General features: G+C 40.5%; 1 protein-coding gene across 5 annotated transcripts in view; it reads right to left on the bottom strand.

The window, feature by feature from the left end:
• MYRIP (myosin VIIA and Rab interacting protein) overlaps positions 1-21,448 on the bottom strand; it is a 237,561-nt gene that overhangs the window by 56,649 nt on the left and 159,464 nt on the right. For all 5 annotated transcript variants that reach the window (XM_087768883.1, XM_087768898.1, XM_087768916.1 and 2 more), the window contains exon 4: positions 862-998. In XM_087768883.1, coding sequence (XP_087625009.1) covers positions 862-998 — 137 coding nt within the window. The remainder of the gene's footprint in view (positions 1-861; positions 999-21,448) is intronic.

Below are 21,448 nucleotides of genomic sequence, written 5' to 3'. Positions count from 1 at the left end.
TCCCTAGAAGTTTTTATACCAATATGCATAAGAAACACCTAAAATTTTCACTCGGGACTAGAGAGTCCACTTACCATCCTATATCATTTCAGAAAAAGACAAAGTAAAGACTACAGAAAAATTACACTCTCTGTACAAATTTCAAAAGAATTACCTTAGGTAAGTATCTGGTCCAGTAAATCCAGTGAAATTTCAAACATTCAGCTAGCTGTGTAATTTGTTAAAGTTACCAGTATGACACCAAATGCCACCTCTTCTAACCTGTTTTATATCTCCAATTACTCTCTTATGTGGTGATGAATTGTAACATCATAGTTAAAGGAGAATTGTGTCTTTTCATGTAAGAGGGTGACACCAATACTTAATTGGCATCTTTTAACCATTTACGAACATCAATACAAAAATAAGATGTGGCCATTTTCAGATCCAAATGCAAAACTCTAAGCGAAGACAATCTAAGTTTTGGTCAACTTGGGCACTGAATGTATCCCATGTTAACCAAATTTAGCTTCAAACACCATGGAAATGCGCTCCAAGGCCAAATGTTGAATGCAAAATTATTTTCTCATTCATTGTATGCTCAGAACTGTGATAAATTTTGGAACACAGGCTAGAATACAAACTGCAATTTACAGACTGAAGATAACAGTTCTTCTGTATCACTGGCATAATAAAGATTAAACATTCTTTGAATTCTTAAATAGCTCTCTAGACACTTTACCTCTTTTTCCTCTCCGCTATTTCTTTTAAAAAAAGATAGCCTTAAAAAAATCTTTTTTGAAATAATCCCAGAATTTCCATTGTCTCAGCTTGTGTGTTAAAATAGATAAGCTAATAAGAAATCAACACAGCTTTCCTTACCTGTTACGTCAGGACAAACTCCGCTCTCCAGTCTATGTTTCTTGTATAAGTTCTTCAGGACTTTGGCACTTCCAAAACACTTAAAGCGGCTTTTGACATTATTATAGTACCAGTCCAGAGATTGGGTCCTTAGGAGCCTAAAACAGAAAAATACATATTTGGAATGGTTCTACAACAGATAATGTAAACAGTTTACCATCCTTTTATGTAAAAAAGGATCTTTTAGGCCTCAGAGCATAAACATACTAATTTCTGAATACTTCTTTACTGTTTGTACTTTGCAAGTGCCCGGTATACTGAGGGGAAAAAAAAAAAAAAGGTAACTCATGAGCAAATATCTGCTTCACATTACTCAAGGTTTTATTTGGTTTTGCTACTATCAGAAGAGGTGCTTTCCGCTTTTACGTTATAATGCCAACACAACAGCCTTTTGAAAAATATAAACAAGCCTTGGAGCAGCACAGGAAGGTTTTAAAAACAGCCTTTATTTACACAGATTTACAGATAACGTAAGAACATTAGCCCATGAATGCACCACAAAAAATAACGTTTTCATAAAAATAGATCACCGCTTTTATTTGGGGAAACCAATAGCGTAGACAAAGCCTAATCAGAGGACCTCAAAGCAGAATGAGCAAAGAACGGTAGGCAGCCAATGTTTTCTGGGGGGGAAGGACTCACAACTGCAGTTTGGTTTCTTAGTTTCAAGAGTAAGCATCACTGACGTCAGTAATTCATCCTAACGGATTTGTCCCCAGAGCTCATACACTTTTATAAAGCCATGAGATACTATCAAGCTCTGTATTCTTTTCCACATAGCGGAGGGCTCTTGCTCCACCTGTTACTTCAGTAGCGGGTGGTAGACAACCTGCACCATATTCCAGGCAACACAACTACAGGTTACTGCAGGGTAACCCACAGTGGACCTGTATGTTTCCTACTGAAGGTGTCACTGGAGAGGGGGATCCTAGGGGCCCACCTATAAATTAAAGCTGACTTACCCAAAAGCCTCCAGGAAGGAGAAATAAGTCTGAGCCAGTGAACATGAACTAATTCTGAGCGTTTGCTTCCTCGTTTGAGCTCATTTGTTCCTTTGCACGTTGCCACAGTAGTTTACTCTTAATTAATTTACTGCACTTACATTGCAGGAACCAAGATATTTTCATAGGACATGAAAACATTTCTTATAAAACAGTCTTTAGTATAGGCTGTAAAGGTAATGTCCCCTCTGTAATAATTATAAAAAGTGGGGTCTTGGAACTAGAAGCCCTATGGAGCTTGGTACATAATTAAGCAAAGAGATGATTCTTAACACCAAGATTTTAGAAAACAAAAGGCTAAGGTTAGTGTCTGGTGTCAATATATGACCCCCTAAAGAAATAATATTACTATCAGGAGCGCTGGACTCTCAGCATTTCCAGATTTGAAGACATTCAGATGATTTAATTCCGTTTTTTAAACCTGGGGTCGTGGGTGAAAAAACAAAATAAAATGAAAGCCCCACTGTAATCTTTAGATTTTCCTTCATGGACTCTAGACTTTTCTTTATATAAAGTGCAAAGCAAGTGACAATCCACAATTTTTGTTTGACACACACCATTTCATAAGCAAATAAAATCACACCTATTGAGAGACTAGCAATGTAGTTCTTCCTCAGCACTGAACCTCGGGAGACACTTGATAACAAACAAATACACTGAGCCTGGGGTTTCAACTAAATAGTTGTAGTCTGGCTCTGGATTTTTTGAGTTTCAATGTATTGCTAAAAGGGAATATCCACTTCACATAAAAGCAGAACATCATGATATAGTCCACTTCTCTGTTACCACTGGAAAGTGTTTAGTAGCAAACACCAGCAGTGGGAAATTAAAAATAAAAATCAATGAAGCCTATCTTATTCAAACTGTGAACTCTTAAAGTTGTGTTAGTTGCTCTACTGAAGACAAAAACCAAAGAAAAAGCACATAATGGAATAGAAGCATATTTTTTTCTGTATGCTGTGTCAGCAATTAGATGTAGGAGAGATGTTTACAGATAATGTAAGAGTGTTAGCCCTTTACTATCTGTTTGCAGAGTAGTATCCCAAGCCTAACTATGGTTCCCAAAAGGCTCATTAGTTCCAATATTCACCATTCTACAAATATCACTAACACATGTGACAAGGGCAAAAATCCTTTTTTTCTGGAAAATGTCCTTATGGTGCACAGATGACTGACATCTGATGAAGCACAAGTGGCTGGTGACAGAGCACGAGCAATGGGAAGCATGCCTCGGTCTGTCTGTGAAGTACAGGATTTCTGAATTTCTACAATGCTGCCACCAAGAAATTTGTTATGATGCCTGTCAAAGTCTTGATCCACTGGCCAGGGCCTGACTTCTGGCACAGTGATGAATCTGTGAATGGAAGCAAATTTCTCTCCCAAACCTGCAATTCTTTGGCGTTTTGAGAACCTGCCTTCTTTGTGGGCAGGAACCATTTGGTCTCATGGAAACTGCATGTCCTGGTTTCAGCTGGGATAGAGTTGATTTTTTTCTTCCTAGTAGCTGGCAGAGCGCTGTGTTTTGGATTTAGTATGAGAATAATGTTGATAACACACTGATGTTTTAGTTGTTGCTAAGTAGTGCTTACACCAGTCAAGGACTTTTCACCTTCCCATGCTCTGTCTGGTGCACAAGAAGCTGGGAGGGGGCACAGCCAGGACAGCTGGCCCAGACTGGCCAGAGGGCTATGCCATACCATATGACATCATGCCCAGTATATAAACTGGGGGGAGTTGGCCGGGGGGCAGCGATCAGTGCTCGGGAACAGGCTGGGCATCAGTTGGCGGGTGGTGAGCAATTGTATCGCTTTTGATCACTTGCTTTGTATATTATTATTATTATTATTATTATTATTATTATTATTATTATTATTACTACTACTACTACTACTACTACTACTACTATTCTATTTCATTTTACTTCAATTATTAAACTGTTCTTATCTCAACCCATGAGTTTTCTGACTTTCTCCCTTCCAATTCTCTCCCCCACCCCACTGGGGCGGGGGGAGTGAGTGAGCAGCTGTGTGGTGCTTACTTGCCAGCTGGGGTTAAACCACGACACTGCATCAGAAAGGAACAAACACTATGTCTTCTGCTTGCTGAATTTGATTCACTTTTGTCCACGGAGGTTCTACAGGTGCTGGGAGTTTAAGATTTCAGTCAATAGTACAGAGTAACACTCATTATGATGGATAAAACTAAATCTGCACAACTGGGTTGGAAGCAGCTTAGCCGAAGGTATTGGCCAGGAAGGATGCTCTTCTTGCCACTGTCCACAAAATAGCAGTATCATCGCTTTAGGGCTTTCAAGATCCCTACCAACTACCTTAGCACATTTACCAAGCAACCTCAGCTCCGCTAGCTCAAAATGCTAAACTTGTCATCTTCTTGGAAGCCAAGTAGACCCAGTTCTTAATATTCAGACTGAGTGACAAGGTACCAAAAGCAGAAAGTCACCTATCTCATTATACAAACTGTATGAGTTGAGATAGTCAGTTATGAATGCTGACCCTGCACCTTGGGAAAAACGAGAGATGGGATCCACTGCAAGCCTGCTTCCCCATCTCTTTCCTCATGTTACCATGTTTTTCTGGGTCTGATCAATAAATACTGTTTCTGGACAAACAGAAGCTAACAACACTGATTTTTTTAATGAGCTGAGACATTGCTTTGCAACTAACACAATTTTAGAGACAGGCTTTGTATTTGTAATGATAACATTTTCCATATGTGAACTTTGGAAGAGTCCAAAGGATAGGTTATACATCTCACAGCAACAATGAAAGAAATGCTTGCCTCTTTGTACTAGCTAATCTGGTGTAAACACAAGGATTGGGATTTTTTTTTTTAATTTCCTCATTGCTGCAGGATTAACACTTTGTGAGTAATCTAATCATCTCATGCTTCTCTCCTGTGTTGGAGAGCTACCAACAACTCCAAATCTATGCCTCTGTCCTGCACACATTTTACAGCAGATTACCATGCCTCCTCTAAAGCTTTTCAGCCTCTTAACTTTCAAATAAGTCACAATGTCCCTGCTGATTCCTCCTGAGGAGAAAGGATTTGGAGAAGAGAGTAGTTTTCTCATAGATACTAAAATAAAGGACCCACTCAAAAGAGAAATAAGAACATTTTTGCCTTATTGCAAAATCCTTTAAAGTTGACCCGTATTTTAAAGCTGTATTCTGCAAAAGCAGTCCATAAATCCAGAATAATGAAAGACTATGACAGCGCTAGCATTAAATTGTTGCAATGAAACACTTCCCTTATTACCTCTATGTGGTGGTGCATCCCCCCGTCCCTTCCTGGATTGCTTTACAGCCTCCGTTAACTCCCATCAAAACTTGGCCTTTGTGTAACGAGTTTGGCGGTTAAGCGTCCCTTGACTGTACCAAAACTCTTACATGGCTGAGGTGGGAGCAGCACTGTCTGTGCTAGGGAGGCAGCCCTGACAACCTTGGAACATATTTTTCGCCTGTACCAGTCGCCTCCTGACAGCCTCGGGGCCTATCTTATCTGGGTTGTAACTCAGGAGGATCTGTACCAGCACCACTGGAATTTTTGAAAACTTTAGTAATTTCCAACACGGGCTGTGAAAGTGGGATGAAAATTTACTGATGCCTAAAGTCAATCATCTTGCGACCCTATAAACCAGTGGTACCAAGTGAGACCCTTTGAGCTCTCCTGGACCGCAGCGGGCTGCGCCAGCATCTCCCTCTGAGTGCGACGCCCCTCAGAGCTGCGAACTCTTAAGTTTGCATACGGAGGCCTGGCAAGAGGACCTGAGCTGATCTCCGGCTCCCTTTGCTCCTTGACGCTCGACTTTCACCCATTGAGACAATCATTTAAAGTGAGTATTTCACTGAACTCAAGGGGAATTTTTATAGGTGCCTTTATTTGCGCATATTGCATTTTCACTAAACCCGAGGGAATTTCAAAAGGTACCTTCATCTGCACATATAGTGAGTATTTCACTAAAGTCATGACAAATTACTAGCTACCTTTATTAGACCTATTGCATGAGCGTGTGTGTGAAGCGATTCAAATATTGTAGTAAACCTCATTTAATCGCTTCGTAGATGCTAGATTAATCAATGATTAGTTACTGCTAAATTCTTGCGATTCTCTCTTAACTGTGAACAAACCTTAAACTGCTGTTAGAGATATAGAATCCTTCGACATAAACCACTGACCAAGTCTGAGACTGGGATTGGATCCAGCCGCACCTAGGCTCTTCTCTGAGAAGGAGTTTAGAAAGCAAGGGGGTCCTTTCTGAATCTTGTGACTCGACACGAGGGACCCCTTTACCCCGCTTTTTGTATTTTCTTCTATCTCAGTTTTCCCTTCTCTCTGTCTGTGTATATATTCCATTCATTTAATTAATAGAGTGAACCTTGCCATCGAACTTTGTTTAATCACCCTTTTTATACATTTCTGTTAAAATCACCTTTTACAAATCTTTTTGGTGGTGATTATTTAAGCAACCTAACCACTTATCCGTGACACTTGAATAGAAAGTGTGCAAGTTCTTTCCGTGAAATGAAAGTTCACACTTAAAGGATATTAGTTGCATGCATTTTAAAGAAGCAGGAATGGTTGAAGCCATTTCTCTCTCTTTCTGTGCCATAAAGACTGCTGTATCTTTATTGCTAAATAGCCTTAAACGCTAAGGACATTATTTATGTTATATAATACTGCCATGGAGTTGAGCTGCATTTTGAAGTGCTTTTGGCAGAGGGGAAAAATGTGATTTTAAAATTCTGCCATACTAGAAAGTGTGAAAGCTAGGCAGACAGTTTTGGTTTAATAACGTTAAAACTTGAATAAGTATTATAAAGCCCCAGTCTTTTTTTCGTGCAGCAATGTGTTTGCCTTAATCAAGTAGCATGGTAAGAGTAGAATGGATAAGCCCATTAAAAACCTTACAAGTAGTTTTCAGTACACTTCTCATCTGCAGCACCCAACTACTCAATTTTTAGCCTTCTCCTGAGAAAAAAAAGTACAGCAGCTGTGCTGGGGAGTGGGGACATGAACCATCTCTCTCATTATTAGTGATGATCACAAGAAGATCACGTGAAAGATGCCACCCACGCACAATGACAAGTATTCGCTACTCAATACAGAGGAGGTTGTTTAGTGACTAATTTACCACTTTAATTTTTTTTTCTTCTAAAAAGTTGTGAGCTTTTACTTGGTCTAAAGGCAATATGAATCTTCTGCAATAAATTTTCTCTAAAAGGTAGTGCCAACTTAATGTTTGTGACCTTAATCTCTACTTATAACGCAAGTTGAACTACAAGGAAGCATTTTATAACAACAACATTTTTCTGTGAACTTTGTGAGAAGTTTTCTCCCACAAGAAGAACTTGTCACTTAGAGAAACTAGACTGCAGCTCAGTAAGTCAGGAGGTGCTTCTGGAAATCTGAACTTACATTATTCAGAGTGAATACATAATCACTTGGAGTTTCCTTGCTGTTGACTTGCACTAGAAACTGAAGACTCCTTTTCATCTTTGTACTCCTATCTTACTGCATCTTCCATAGCTTTGTGCCAAGGACCAGGCTAGTAAACTCGTCTAGCCCCTCAGTCTGACTCCAAAATCAGAGCCACAAACTTCACCTTCACATCACCAACTGTTTGTACAAATGATTATGCCAAACAATTCCTATTTCTGAGCTCACCTCCATATTACGTATTGTGAAATCTTAGACATGAGTTTCATGCCACCCTGCTAGAGCCTCTTATGTGCACTCGAGGTGGAGGCGTCCCCTGGAGCCCCAGCTGCCAGCTAAGCCCCTTCAGGCTGATTCCTCTCCCCTCATTCATAACCGTTGCCATCTTTCTACTGGAATGAGTAAGGCTGTAGGCTAAATGACACTACCTATTGCCTCCCTGCAGCCCCACCGATTCCGTCGATGGTCCACAATGTGTTAAGATATTGAAAATCTGACTTTGTGACCCTTAGGTAAATAATGACAGTGTAATAATCACAGAGTAATATCTTTAAATATAATTTTTATACTTCCTTTTAACAGGAAATGGTGCTTCTTTAAATACTCGTTTATTCTTTTTAAATGTCTTAAATTCATTCCCACCCCCCCCCAATTAGTCCAGCATTACCATTGCATTTACTAGTAGCAGACTTATAGGTTGGTTGCAACTTTCATTATAAACTCAATTTTCCAGGGTTTTATAACTTAGTTGTAAGATGTTCCCCATGGTTCTTACTTTGTTAAACAGGAAATAATAAAAAGGACCCAGTAGCAGACCCACTAAACTAAAACTAATGTCCATCATAAAAAAGGTCTTCATTAAACAGCTGCTTAATATTCTTGAATGGGCACCAGCACTACTCAGCCCTGAAACACAGACATTCAGCAGCAATTTCTCAGACAACTGATGATCAGCTAACAACCAATCAAGCTCAGTAGAAACCAAATAAAACAGTTGCTGAAAATAACTTTTTATCTGCGGAAAAAAAGAAGAAAAAAAAAAGGCTTTAAAAATTGTTACCCCGTGCTTTTCGTGCCCTAGTGTAACATCCAACCTCAGGTCACTCGAGATCTGCATTTGGCAATTGGCTAGATTAACTCAGGAAGGGAGCCGCTTTACAATTCTTGGACCTTTTTACTTTCGTGGATGTGACAATTTTTTTAAATTAAGTAATGGAAATTAAAAAAGCCAAACCTACCTCTGAAATACAGGACTATCCACAGATCAGAACTGCTGCTCTGTGGGAGACTCCAAAACTCCACGCAACCACATCAAACTGAAGAAATATTAGAAGCTTAAATTTTCAGTGGAAAAGCAACATCAGGTTTAGTTTTCACTGTTTCAAAGCACTCCCAAGGCTCCTTGAACTGCCCGGAGGCTCAGCCAAGAGTGAAGAGATGTAGGGATTGGGAGCCAGGGGAAGACTGCCTGCTGAGCTATGCCAGATCTGGGACACCGGTGGACAGGACCCCTCCAAAGACAACCTCCTTAGCCACACTGCTGGGCACGAGGCAGGGGCACGCTGCAGTTAAATATTCTTGTCTTTAACCATGAAGTTCCCCCACAGGCAGGTGACCGGTGCTGTAGGACCAACATCCTTGAAGCCCTGCCTCTCCTGGGGAGATGCACGTCCATCACCCTCCGGCTGCATTGGCACCATGTTATGCATCAGTTCTCTGGGAAACTCCAGCTAATCCAGATTATGCCGTCTCAGGCACACCGTCTGTCACAGGCCCCCTGACACGGGCTCTCTCCCCGTACTGGCCTCACACAGAATACGAAGCAATAGGCCCTTGTTTCTATTTCCCAGGCACTGAGTGGCCTCAGCCTGGTGCTCAGATAAACAATTAAGATTTAGCCTGTCACTTCTTATTTACGCAGTTTTAGAGTAAAATTGCTTCAAACTCAGCATCCTGAAATATTCTTTCTCTGCCAATAGCAATATTTGCTTTTTTTCCCTTGGGCCGTTGTTTTAGAGGCTTGTAATGTACTGTTCTTTATAAACTGTTGAATTTCAGTTCCTTTCAGTTGCAGTGAAATCAAACATACTTCCAGGTTCAAGATGCAACTTCACCTTCATTCCCTTCAGGATGAATCATTACTATAGCACACAAACACCATACACATGAATATCCTGCCAACACTCAGTTTGCTAAAAATCAGACTTAAAATAAAATAAATTGAGAAAGTCCAGCCCCCTGAAGCCCTGAACAGGAACTTCTGTACGTCAGCCTTTGGCCAAGCTCATTTCATTCCAAGACAGGACTTAAATTTCCCTGATTTTTTGCATATATCCCCTGCCTGTGAAAGGCAGCTGTTCAGGCCTCAAGAACAACAGCTCGTAAACATTTAGCCCAAAAGGCAACTGTTAACTGTTCGTGACACTTCCTTCCCAAGCTTTCAGTTGAAATCCTATTTATTTTCCTCTAATGGCATTCTGCAGATCACCCATCACTTAAGAAGCGCTGCTCAGAAAATTTCTTCTTCCAGTTATCCACAGCAGAGGGCTGCACCCGGATTACACTGCGACACGTGAAAGCACGGCACGCTGACCCGTGGAGGTGCCTCACAGGAAAGGCTACAGCAATGCATGATGAACGCTACGCTCAGCGGTCAGCAAAATCCAAGTAATAAATAGCAGAGAAGAGACCATCTCAAGTCCAAGCATTTACCCCAAAATGAAGGCTGTCTAACCCAGTGAAAACATCATCTGTCTTTCCCACAAGTGGAACAAAACAACTTTCCGTGTCCCTCCCCGTGAAATCATGACTTCCCTGTGCTAGCAGAAACGAACCTGGCCCAGCAATCACACTGCAGTCTACAGTATGTTAATTATTCAGGGAGCTCAACCTACACTATTGTACTATATAAGCCATTTCCTAAAAATATGCATCCTCCCAACCATTCACTGAGAAATTCACTGCCCCAGTTTTGGCCTTTAAATTCCAACATGGAGCAACATACAAGAAATAATAAACTAAGGTTAGCACAGAGGAAAAAAAGTAATTTTTTTTCCCCCCAAAAGACAGCTGTATGTGCAACCCTCAAATTTGCTTACTCTGTCTCCTTTACGTTTGAAATTAGAAGTCAAGAAGTTAGATGTGGAGGAAGACAGAGTAGTTTTATACAGAAAACCTAGATATACTTTCTGAAAGGAAGAAAGATCAAAACTTGTAACAAGTTCACCTGATCCTGATTATTGAGGGAAGTACTAAAGCATATACTACCCAGGCCCTTTAAACCAAGCCTCAGTGACTTTCCAAAGGGAGACACCAAGGATTGCTCAGTGCAGCATGTGCCAAAGTGCAGGAATCGCTTGCTGCATTTTGCAGCAGGCAACAGTAAGTGATCGGAACCTTCCCTTAAAATATTTTACTGGCTCATAAAAATAAGATCATGAGCCATACTAGTTCAGATAGAAGGTTCACCTAGCCTCTTACTCTGTCTCTGGCCATCAGCAGATGCCAGGGAAGAGATGACAGGAAAGGTGCAAGTGCGGAGTGACCCTGGCTTCGACACACTCTGCACTTGTCAGCTCAGGACTCCGGGTGTGACATTTACAACAGCCCATCCTCAAAGGACACTCTTTGACGGACTCATCTTCCATAAATTTGGCTATACTTAACCTAAATCTAGACATACTTTTGGCCTCCTCAAAGCTCTCTGACAATAGAGTCCACAGCTACATGGCACACAGATGCATTTGTGACCTATGCTCCCAGTGGTAGCTTGATCATCTAATCCACATTAAAATAAACCATGAAATTGCTGATCTTTAAACATATAATTTAATTATTGGAAAGTAATCAGTATGCAAGAAATCAGGAGTAAAACATTTGCCTCTAACAGCCTTTTTGAAAAGAAGAATGGAGAAGGTACAGGTGTCCCTCTCTTAGGAAAATAACAGACTTAACTGATGCTTTATTAAAAAAAAGAAAAAAAAAAAAAGGAAAGATTAGGTGCAATTTGTAACCCCTATACTAGCAAAACAACATTCCTTGGAGATCACATCTAGACTACAGATAAATGTTTGCATACATTTGCTGACACACATTACATGGAATGATTAAACACTGGCCATATGCAGTGACAAATAACTTGGTGGGTATGGATAGAGTTTGCTCAGTGGTAGATTGTGATCTTCCAGAACTCACAAGTTCAGGCAAAGTCAAGCCCATGAAACACAAGAGGTCTAGACCTGAGGTGAACACACCTGTAAACTCGGCTGATGTACCCCTGATGATTCCTGTAAGCCAGTCAGAGCATTTACACCCTCAAACTCTCCCTGAGAAATGCCAGACCTGACATACCACCTTCGGTTCAGATTTGCACCCTTTTGTTATTTATCCCCGCCCATGCTGCCATCTAACGATAGATTTTCACTTCCCCAGCACTATGTGTACACCCCTCCATCACCACATTCTCCTTCCTTTTTGGCAGTCGTCTGCATACTGAACTTACTTTTCCTATGAAGCTATTTGGGTCTTCTCTTCCAATTACATTTCCCCAGAATTAAAGAGGTTCCTTTGACAGAGGCTTACTGCAACAAGACACCTCCCTTTTAAGGTTTCGGCAAAGGATAAGATTGGAACAAGTGGTGGCTGGACATAGGTCAGGTTCAGTGGTTTTTGCACATCATCCCAAGTTAATCTTCTCATGTGAAAATGGTCAGGCTAAAAAAGTCTTCCAGCTTAACTTGGGCACAAAGCCATCATTCTGGTTTGTGAATGAAGGCTGTGACTGTGAGTTTGGCAAGGACCATTTTCAAGTCTGTTCCCCAGAGAGGATAAGCGTCCTGCAGCAGGTGAGGAAAACACTGAGACAATACCGGGTATAACTGGAGTTACGGTTTGATCCTCCAGTAGGAAAACATGCATAGAGTAGAACATGTCAGCATTTAACCGAGCTATTTTGCCCTGTATTTTCCCTGTGAGGCTGTATGGCAGGAACCCCTCGCTCACGAATTAATGCCTATTTAGCATATTAACCCGACACGCTGCCCCCAGGAAGCATGTTGTGGTTTAGGGTAACTCAAGTAAATATATGGATTTTGCAGCAGTTATAAAAGTCAATTTTTAAAAAAGAAGAGGGTTTTCAAACCCAGTGCTCCACTGTAATTTAGCTGACTATGAACACTGGGGTGAAATCACGACCACGGAGAGTTAACGGCAGTTAAAGCAATGACCTAAGAAGGGGCAGGACCTCTCTTCAGGCATCTACCAGCAGTAAAGATGTAAGAGGCCATATCCAATACAGCTCCTGACAGCATCTCAGCAAGAGCTAATAAGCTTTTGCCATAACAACATGTTTACAAGGATGTTTGCCACATCTTACAGCCATTAGTGAATATTTTTTTCTCCATTTTTGCTCTGTAAAGTGAGCATCAGTTGACTGATGCTTATTTATTCAGAGCTGACTTCTGAACCTAAAAGTTCAAAAGGCTGCATTGCAGGGGAGCTTGCAGGGAGCTTGCAGTGCAAATTACTGCTGCTTTCAAGCCACTTTGGCAGATCCTTAGGCCATGACAGAAATGGCATCACATAGGTGTTCCCCTTGCCCCCACACATGATGAGCAATACCTAGATCACTCCCAGCAGATATACAGCTAGCCTGTTCTTAATGACTGCCAATGCTGCAGAGCTCCCCCAGCCATCCACTCTGATGTTTTCCTATCCTAATGTTCAAGGGTTTTCTTAACGTTTAAGCTGAATCTTCCCTGTTTCTATTTAAACAAGACAGTTTAAGATGTTTGCTCTTTTCTTTTTTCTTTAAAGGCTAAAGAATCCTGTTTCATCCCAGATCATGTTTTCTAGCCACCTGATCATTCCCACTGTTTTTTTCCTGGGACAAGGGAAAAAAAGACCCAAGTGGTCTACATCTTTGTTTAAACACAGATCCCAGAACTGGTAATTTGAGGCCTTACCAGTACTCTTTCAAGAAAGCCAAATGTAACTGTCGGGACACGACTCAGCACAGCGCAGACCCTGTGGATGAGATCCCACTGAGAGCACCAGATATGCCATGGTGATATTGAATCTGAGCTACACAATGCCATGAGTCACACATCTGTCAAAGCCTTGATGAGACTCGCAGCATAGAAACTGCCAACTCTTCAAAAAGAAAGATCCTGTCAAACTAAGTCAAGGGTATTTTCACTTCACCTTTTCTTTAGATTACATGGATGCCACTTTCAGAAATGAGACTTAAAGTGTATCTTCTCACTAGCTGGCAGATAGACCAATGGGCTAAAACGTCACTTTTGTGGGAGAAATCCAGGCACTCAGCTGTTATACCTTCTTATCAACCAGCGAATAACTCTCCCAGATAACAAAACCATGAAGCCTGTCATTCGCAAGAAGCCTTATGGTCATATCTATACCAGTTCTACCCCACCTGCACAAATCTGTCTTCATTTTACTCCCACTTTCATTTCTAGGTTGGTGTGTAACTAGCCCCAGATGTTACTGCAGCCACTGTGGATCATTCAGTGGCCAAAAATGGTCTGTAGTCCTCAACTCAGTGGTGTAAATGGAGCCCAAGAACTTGTCACCCTCTTTTCTCAGCCCTCCTAGGTGCTTCATTTAATGCCTGGAAATCACTTCCCCACCACATTGGCAAGTATTTTCCTCTTAAGCCTTTCATTAAAATACTTATCTTTACACAGCTGATTAATACTACCTGTCAACCTAGGTGAAAATTAAATAAGCAGCCATTGGATATTTGAAAGCAAATCAAACCAAGTCCAAATCCAAATGCCTGTGTAAAAGCTGGAACACTCAGATATTACTGAACTGGAAACATTCCACATGTTCATTTCAAAGTGCTTTTTATGAGCACTTTTTTAGGAGCACAATTTTAAATTACAGGATACATTTATGACATTTGTATATGATCTATAGGATTTATTTTATGACATAAAAATCACGACTATACAAATAAAAGTACCACCACTGAAACAAATCTTTCCCCCTCAACCAAAAGTAAATAATTCATTTTATCTGAGTACCTTTCCCCCCAGAAATTTAATTTAATGTAAAATCTTTGGGTTTTTTTCCTATCTTAATTTGCAGTAAAATACATTTTCAGTATCTCGATATTTTTCAAAGGAAAGAAATTCCAAATCCTGGTCCTCTGGTACTAGATAGTTTTTCAAACAAATCATAAGAATTAATCAATATTGCATCATTAGTAAATTTATGACACTTACATGCACACAACATGCTGAAGCAAAATACAAATAAACATGCATCAAAGCAAGTTGTTATAGCTACACTGAACACAGATATACTGTCTTTTACTGTCATATTGGTTTCTACTTGCTACAACACATCAATATAATTTTTATTTCAGATTTCTGAAAGAAGACAGGCAAAAAGAACAAAAATCCACGCTGACAGTACCTCAAAATGAATACATCCCGCTGTTTTTCTGAAGAAACAACAACAGCAAGAGATATTCATAAATTTCAATTGGAGAGGCATTCATTTCCTGCTGTGCTATTACTACGAATTTATCCTTTGCGCCTACCCACTGAAGTGAAGGAAAATTCATACAGAAACCTCATGTAAATAAACTTCAGAATGCAGAGAGCAACATCAAAACACTCTCAGGAACATTTGGCCATTAAACTTTGCGTTCATGTTAATGAAACAAAAGTATTTGCAGTCAAAATACAACTGAACATAAATGGCTATGAATAAATGCACCGTTCACCCACACGAGAAATGCTTTCCATTACCAGAGCAGATACCAAATGAAACAACAGAACATAAAGCCACTTTAATTAGTTATTCAAATTACCTAAGTGAAGGCTTTTCTTTCTGGAAACTTCATTTTTAATCCACAGATTCTTGAAAAACCGCTGAACAACAAAAAAATGTGAGGTCGATGAAGCATAAAAATTTTCACAAAAGAGATACAAACTCCGCTCCATCAGAAAAAAATACCAGAGGATAAACCATGCAAATTAATTCTGTAATCCTGATTAGAAAAATACGCAGGGCTTTTAATATAGAGCTCAAGAACGCCAAAAAGACAACAATCCTCCGCTTTAAGGTCTGTTTCTGTTCTTGTAGCGGGAGAAAGCTGTGAACAAACAGCTGCGAAATGCCAGTAAAGATGAGAAGAATCATCACCACGTACAATCAAAGAGAAAGTTGGGCTCATTTAAAGATTATTTAAACAAACAAAGGGGAAAAAAAAAAAGAAAAAAGAATTCAAAGAAGCCAAACCCCTTAAAACTTTGCTGGAGAGCGAAGAGATGCAGTTTCAGTTCCCATCTTTCATACTGGTTATCTCACTCTGTAAGCCCAACTTCTGCTCAACTAGGCTGCACTGTTTTCTTCTGCCAGCTGTGCACACAGTGACTCCACCACCCCCTTTCTGAGATGACACGTATTTGTAGCTTTGCGACTCCACAAGCCACAGAACAGCTTAAGAAACACGTCGTTCAGCTGGAGGCACTGAAGTGTTATCTAGCAGGAGGATGACGCTTCCAAATCCAAGTCCCATGCAGGTCCCTAGCTGGGAGGTGTCAGGAAAGTATTTCCTTGCCACCCACCCACCTGTTGTGGTAGGAGGAGGAGTGAGACGGAGTGATGCTGCACTCCCCAGACAGCAAACTACCTGGATGCGGTTTGGACATTTATCCAGCAGTTAAAGCAAGGTTTCTTTGAATTACAGTGGAAAATGGGCTAGATGGGGAATAGCTGGCCAGCCCCAGAAGGCTGGCTCAGTCAACCACTGCACCTCAGCAGCTCTTCCCAGCATGGACCAAGGGCAAATAAGGACTGGGCGAGGGTATCTGATGCTGTGCAACGTTACTCTCTACTGCCGTGTGCAAGTGAGCGTGCCGAGCACACAGTGTGTGCCTCCTAATTTCCTTACCATTCTGTTGCTGCTTTTGCAGAAAATGAGCCTTCTGTATGTTGTGCTACTTGTGAGTGGAGCTCTCTTTGATTAAGCCTTTAAAACACACAGGGCATGCTTTTTGTTTCATTCCTTTTTTAATAATTTGTTTTTTCAAACCAACTTTATAGTCACTGCATTTAAAATGCACATTTTTCCCTGGTGGGGTTTTCCCTGTTGCACAAGAAATATTTCTAGTTGAAAGGTTTATTGTACAAGCTGTCCAGCAGTCTGACAAAAGCTAAATTCCAGCTTATGGCTGAAAACCGTAGGAAAAATTCCAAAGCCTTTACAAATTATACAAATGAGACTTTAATCCCAGCTGGCCTCACTAACAGGGGCTCTACATCTGGGCACACATACAAATGTACTTTTCATATGGATTTTCAGCTATTTGAATAATGAAAAATAAAAAAAAACACCCTATTTTTGTAAATACTTGTATCACAATAGTAAAAACCAAACAGTCCTGCAAGCACAGATTAGCCAGACTGTCAGAGAAATACAGCTGTTTCTCAAAACCGGTCCTGTGCAGAGCTCTTGGGTAAAATTGATCTGCTGTCTAGAGGAGGATTCACTTCTCTAACAAACAGAAAGCTTCAAAGCCACTCAATCCTCCTGTCTTCTCCAGAGCAAGCTTATTCTCATCTGCATAAGGGAGTGGGTGTCCTCATAAGGCCACCCAGTTATGATGAGTGCATGATATCAGCAAGTTTGACCAGGAGCAATCAAGAAAGATGGAAGGAACTAGAAGAAACAGTGTATGAACAGGAGGGGTGAAAACAGGGAGAGCTGCAAAGCTACCTGGTCATGCACACAGAGATGATAGTGTGCAACGGGTCTTTGAGTCCCTCAGTGCCGGCTTTTAACTGCTGGCAGTAAGCGGAGTGCAAATATCACAGCCCTTCTCAGCTACATCCACAACGCTCATTCGAGAAGATCCCCTACTTCAGTCACAGAAGGAATGCATGCCGAGGATTTTTGAGTTCCCGTTCAACTGGGATGAAAATATGGTAGCCAAAGGATGGATATTACTTGACTGAGATGTCTTTTCCTGCTTTAATTGCATGAGGCATTACTACCACACCTTTTCATGTTTGGTTAAGGCAAACCCACAGAATAAATTTTTTAAGAATAAGGAAATCAAGTTCTATCTAACATTTCTCTAACCGAGCTGCTTAGGACCTAAGGGAATAAAGGGATTTAATGCAGACCCACTGCATGCGCTCTTGCAGTTTCACCTGACAGTGGCAGAGAAAGTCCCACTGCAATAACAGGAGGCATCTGTACTCAGGCATCCCTCCTCTGTGTGGTGACCACAGGGAGAGACTGGGCCAACAGAAGCTATTTGTCATTTCTGAGACACCGCTTACTCCTACCTCTCACCAAAGGGGAGGGAATGTAGGCGTCTTCTCAAGCAGAACTCCTCCCATAAAGAAGAGAAACCTGACGGCATTTTGGGGAAGCAATCCCAGCTACTAGGATTTCCAGTTGCTGACTGCAAATATGACTCGTGGTGCAGGCTGCCAAACGGCTACTGAGCCTGAGTGGATCGGAGACGGGGTGGGGTGTGTGTCTGCCTATCCTGTGCATCTAAGGTGGAGGCCTTAAAGAACAAATTAAAATGTTCTTTCTCTCTGCACATCCACAGTACTTTTGTCAGAGGGCTGTAGGTAACTCTCATGCTGCCCCTGCCCCTTTTTCTTGCCATTCTTTTTTCTCCATCCTTCGTTTTTCTTAGGAAAGCATGAAGGTGGGATAAATGATTCGCTTGCACTGCTGAAGACAAATTTGGAGAGTACTGGGGCGGCAAGCAGTAGAAGGCAGTGCATTAAGAATGTCCTCAGTGTATGTGCTGCTCCATTAATGTACTGACCTTCTTCTAGGAGGTCAGACTACAAGAAATCACCAGTCCTTGTCCACCAGATCCAGTGATATGAGAAAGCCTATTACATATAATGCTAAAATATTATCACATAGCCCGTGCAATTCTGTATTTGCCCTGTTACAAAGATAGTGCAGGTGCTGAAGTCATTTCCATTACATACATAACCATGGGAAAATAGTTTAATGACCATTTTTTAAAGATGGTGTTATGGATAGTGCAAACATATTTTCAACCAAAGTAAGTTAAAAATTATTTTGGACCCAGAAAAACATTGAAAGAATCATATAATTGAGACACAGAACAGATTAATGTCTCCAAGAAGACAGATTAGTCTATATGGAGTCAGACGGATACATTAAATCTGGTAATTGTGTAATAGAAAGTGGAATGATAAAAACAATTATCTCTTCTTGACATGAAACAAAAAAAATGTATACTGACTACTCAAGGGTGTTTACCCTCAACTTTTATTTTGGTTACGATGAACTTTTATTAAAAAACTACTCTTTCTCATAGTCTTCAGAAGTTCATTTTTGAAAAGGAATAGAGACCCCAGGGGCAGAAACACCAGGGAAGGAGGGAAACGAAACAAAAATCAGAGGAAAAAAAGATCTGACTTGAGTTTCAAGATGGAAAAAAAAACCCAAAACGTTCTTCTTTCCCAGCCCCCAAAAGTAAGAGGTTGTACCAATATAAAGCATTAAGAGTATCTACTTACTTTCAGCATATTAAGGAAAATAATAAAAGGATCTACATTCGTGGACACTTCACTCCTAAGATGAATCATACCCTGAATAATGACAGGTTAGTACTGCTGCTTTAAAATATTTGGGTTTTATACATCTAATCCATCTAGAATATTAGTTAAATAAGACAACCTGAGATGACAATATTAAATACTGTGCAAGCTGCAACAATAGGATTATTTACTGAATATACCTAAAATAAAATCACAGGTAATGAAGAGAAAAGATTTTCTAGAAAAGGGCTAGAAACAGAGTTAAAAACAAGAACTTCTTTAATAAATAGTAACAGAAGTATTTGTCAGATCAGAGCCAACTACCAAAACCTGTGATACAATCTATGATCCAACTCCTCATTTTTTGACAGATTAACTTTTTAAGGGACAAAGTACCATAATTCTACAGTAGATGAAGAAGCTAATAAAACTATTTTACACATATCCTATTTCATGCTTCATTTTTATATGAATTTCTACTATTCTTTACAATTGGTAACTATATACCATATATCACAGTTATTTAAAACTTATTAGCTTATTGGCAATAATGCCATTATCCTAAAGCAATTCACAGAATCATAGAATGGTTTGGGTTGGAAGGGACCTTGAAGATCATCCGGTTCCAACCCCCCTGCCATGGGCAGAGACATCTTCCACTAGACCAGGTTGCTCAAAGCCCTGTCCAACCTGGCCTTGAATTAAGACCTTTGAAAGGAAGCTGACTAAAATCTCAGCAAGTAAATAAAAGAAATGGCCAAATATCCTTTAAATCCATTTTACAGGTGAAAAACTGAGGCACCAAAAGACTTGCTTCCAGTTACTTTGGAAATCTGGCATGTTGAAAAAGGAATTCAGATATCTTGACTCTAAAGCCTGTGTTTTCAACTCAAGCTGACCTCTCTCCCCTCTGAGGCATTAAACATTTGTCTTAAAGCTCTGTTTTCACATCTGCAATTTGTTCAAATTAAATATTTTAGATTAAATACTTGTGTCAAAGAGAAAAGGAAACCAGCACTCTCAAAATCTTTACGCATGAAGAACTGTGAGCGAGATCAAAGGGTTGAATAAGGCACTGTGACGATGCATGCAATCCTCTTCGAAATGCACTAGACAAGCAGCATATCTGAACTTGGAAACAGCCTGTAGCCAAGGATTTTGCAGATTGTTATGTTAAGATATATGGCAAGAATTATAAATGGTTGAATACGTGACAACAGATGCAAATCTTGAAAAGTGATCATCTGCATTAAGTCTATTTAGCACTGCTTCTACTACACCAGCTACACTGCTTTGCTCAGAAATGTATCAGAAAAATAAGACATTCTCATTTTACAGCCCACGAGCCACAAACACATATCACGTATCTCAGCCAACTCCTATTGTACAAATCCCTTTGCGCAAGCCTGCACGCCCCGTGGCCCAAACACTGGCTTTATTCTCAGAGGATTTGGGATGACACAGAAACCTACATGCCCACACCTACGGGCCTCTTCACAGTTTCTCAGGCTGCCTCATTCAGAGAAGACCATAATTGCTCAAGAGCGTGATTATCAACAGGGCAACATCTTTTAGAAATATTTTTGGCCAGTATGTTCAAAAATGCTCTACATTTACAGAGACATCACAGCAGCAGGAGTCAGGTCAGCCTAGCTAAATGCTTTTAGTTATATTCCCTGTGTTTTATAAACAAGACCATCACTCCAAGTTTGGGCTTATTGAAAGCTATTGAAACCTAGGCTAACGGGGAAAGCTCCACAAAGTAGGAGATTGCAGAAGAAAAGGGAATTGCTTCCTATCCTTATATCACTCTCGGATCCAATGTCACCTCTGAATCCACCTGTAGCATGTTATTTTGGGTAAAAGCTTTCATAACAGTCTTTGAACCTATTAGAAAATAATACATGCCCGAACTGCTGCATATCCTTGACAGCCAAATGCATCCTCCACTATAGCAGTAAAAACATACTCAGAAAATTAACATCAGGGCTCCGATCTAACCTTCATATTAACATGCAAATTCAGAACAAATCAGCCACTGTAAGCCATTGGTCAATACATAGGGATATCAGGATAGCAAGGCCACTAAGAAAGAGCAAAAGATGGTACAGACACTGTCATATTGGGCCGTACAGTACAGATAGGGATTGGAATGTCCACCTCCACTCTAAACAGTCTAACTTTTTCAGACACCCATATCTATGCTGCAAGGCACAGGGAGGGAGGATACAGCCACACAGCACGAAGCACGAGCATTTGTTGTACAGAGCCACAGGATTGTAGTAGGTCTGTGTACGCTGCTTCGGAGCTACAGAAGTCTTGCGTTCAAGACTCCTCTGCTTGCCAAGCCAAACTACTGCAGCTATTATTACAACACTTAGCTGGGCTATGTTCAAATTACCCATCACTTGGGGTCCATGCTTACTGGTTACTTAGCACAATGATGAAACTTAATTGGTAGAGAACCGTGTTTTTTCATGGGGAAGCTCATTTCTGTTAACCCAACCTCTGATAGC

This window comes from Nipponia nippon, unplaced genomic scaffold (assembly GCF_047370975.1).
Source record: "Nipponia nippon isolate SJK-2023a ecotype South Korea unplaced genomic scaffold, ASM4737097v1 scaffold_1, whole genome shotgun sequence".
NCBI lineage: Eukaryota > Metazoa > Chordata > Aves > Pelecaniformes > Threskiornithidae > Nipponia > Nipponia nippon.
The sequence above is the reverse complement of the archived record's forward strand: the minus strand, read 5'-3'. Positions and strand labels throughout refer to the sequence as shown.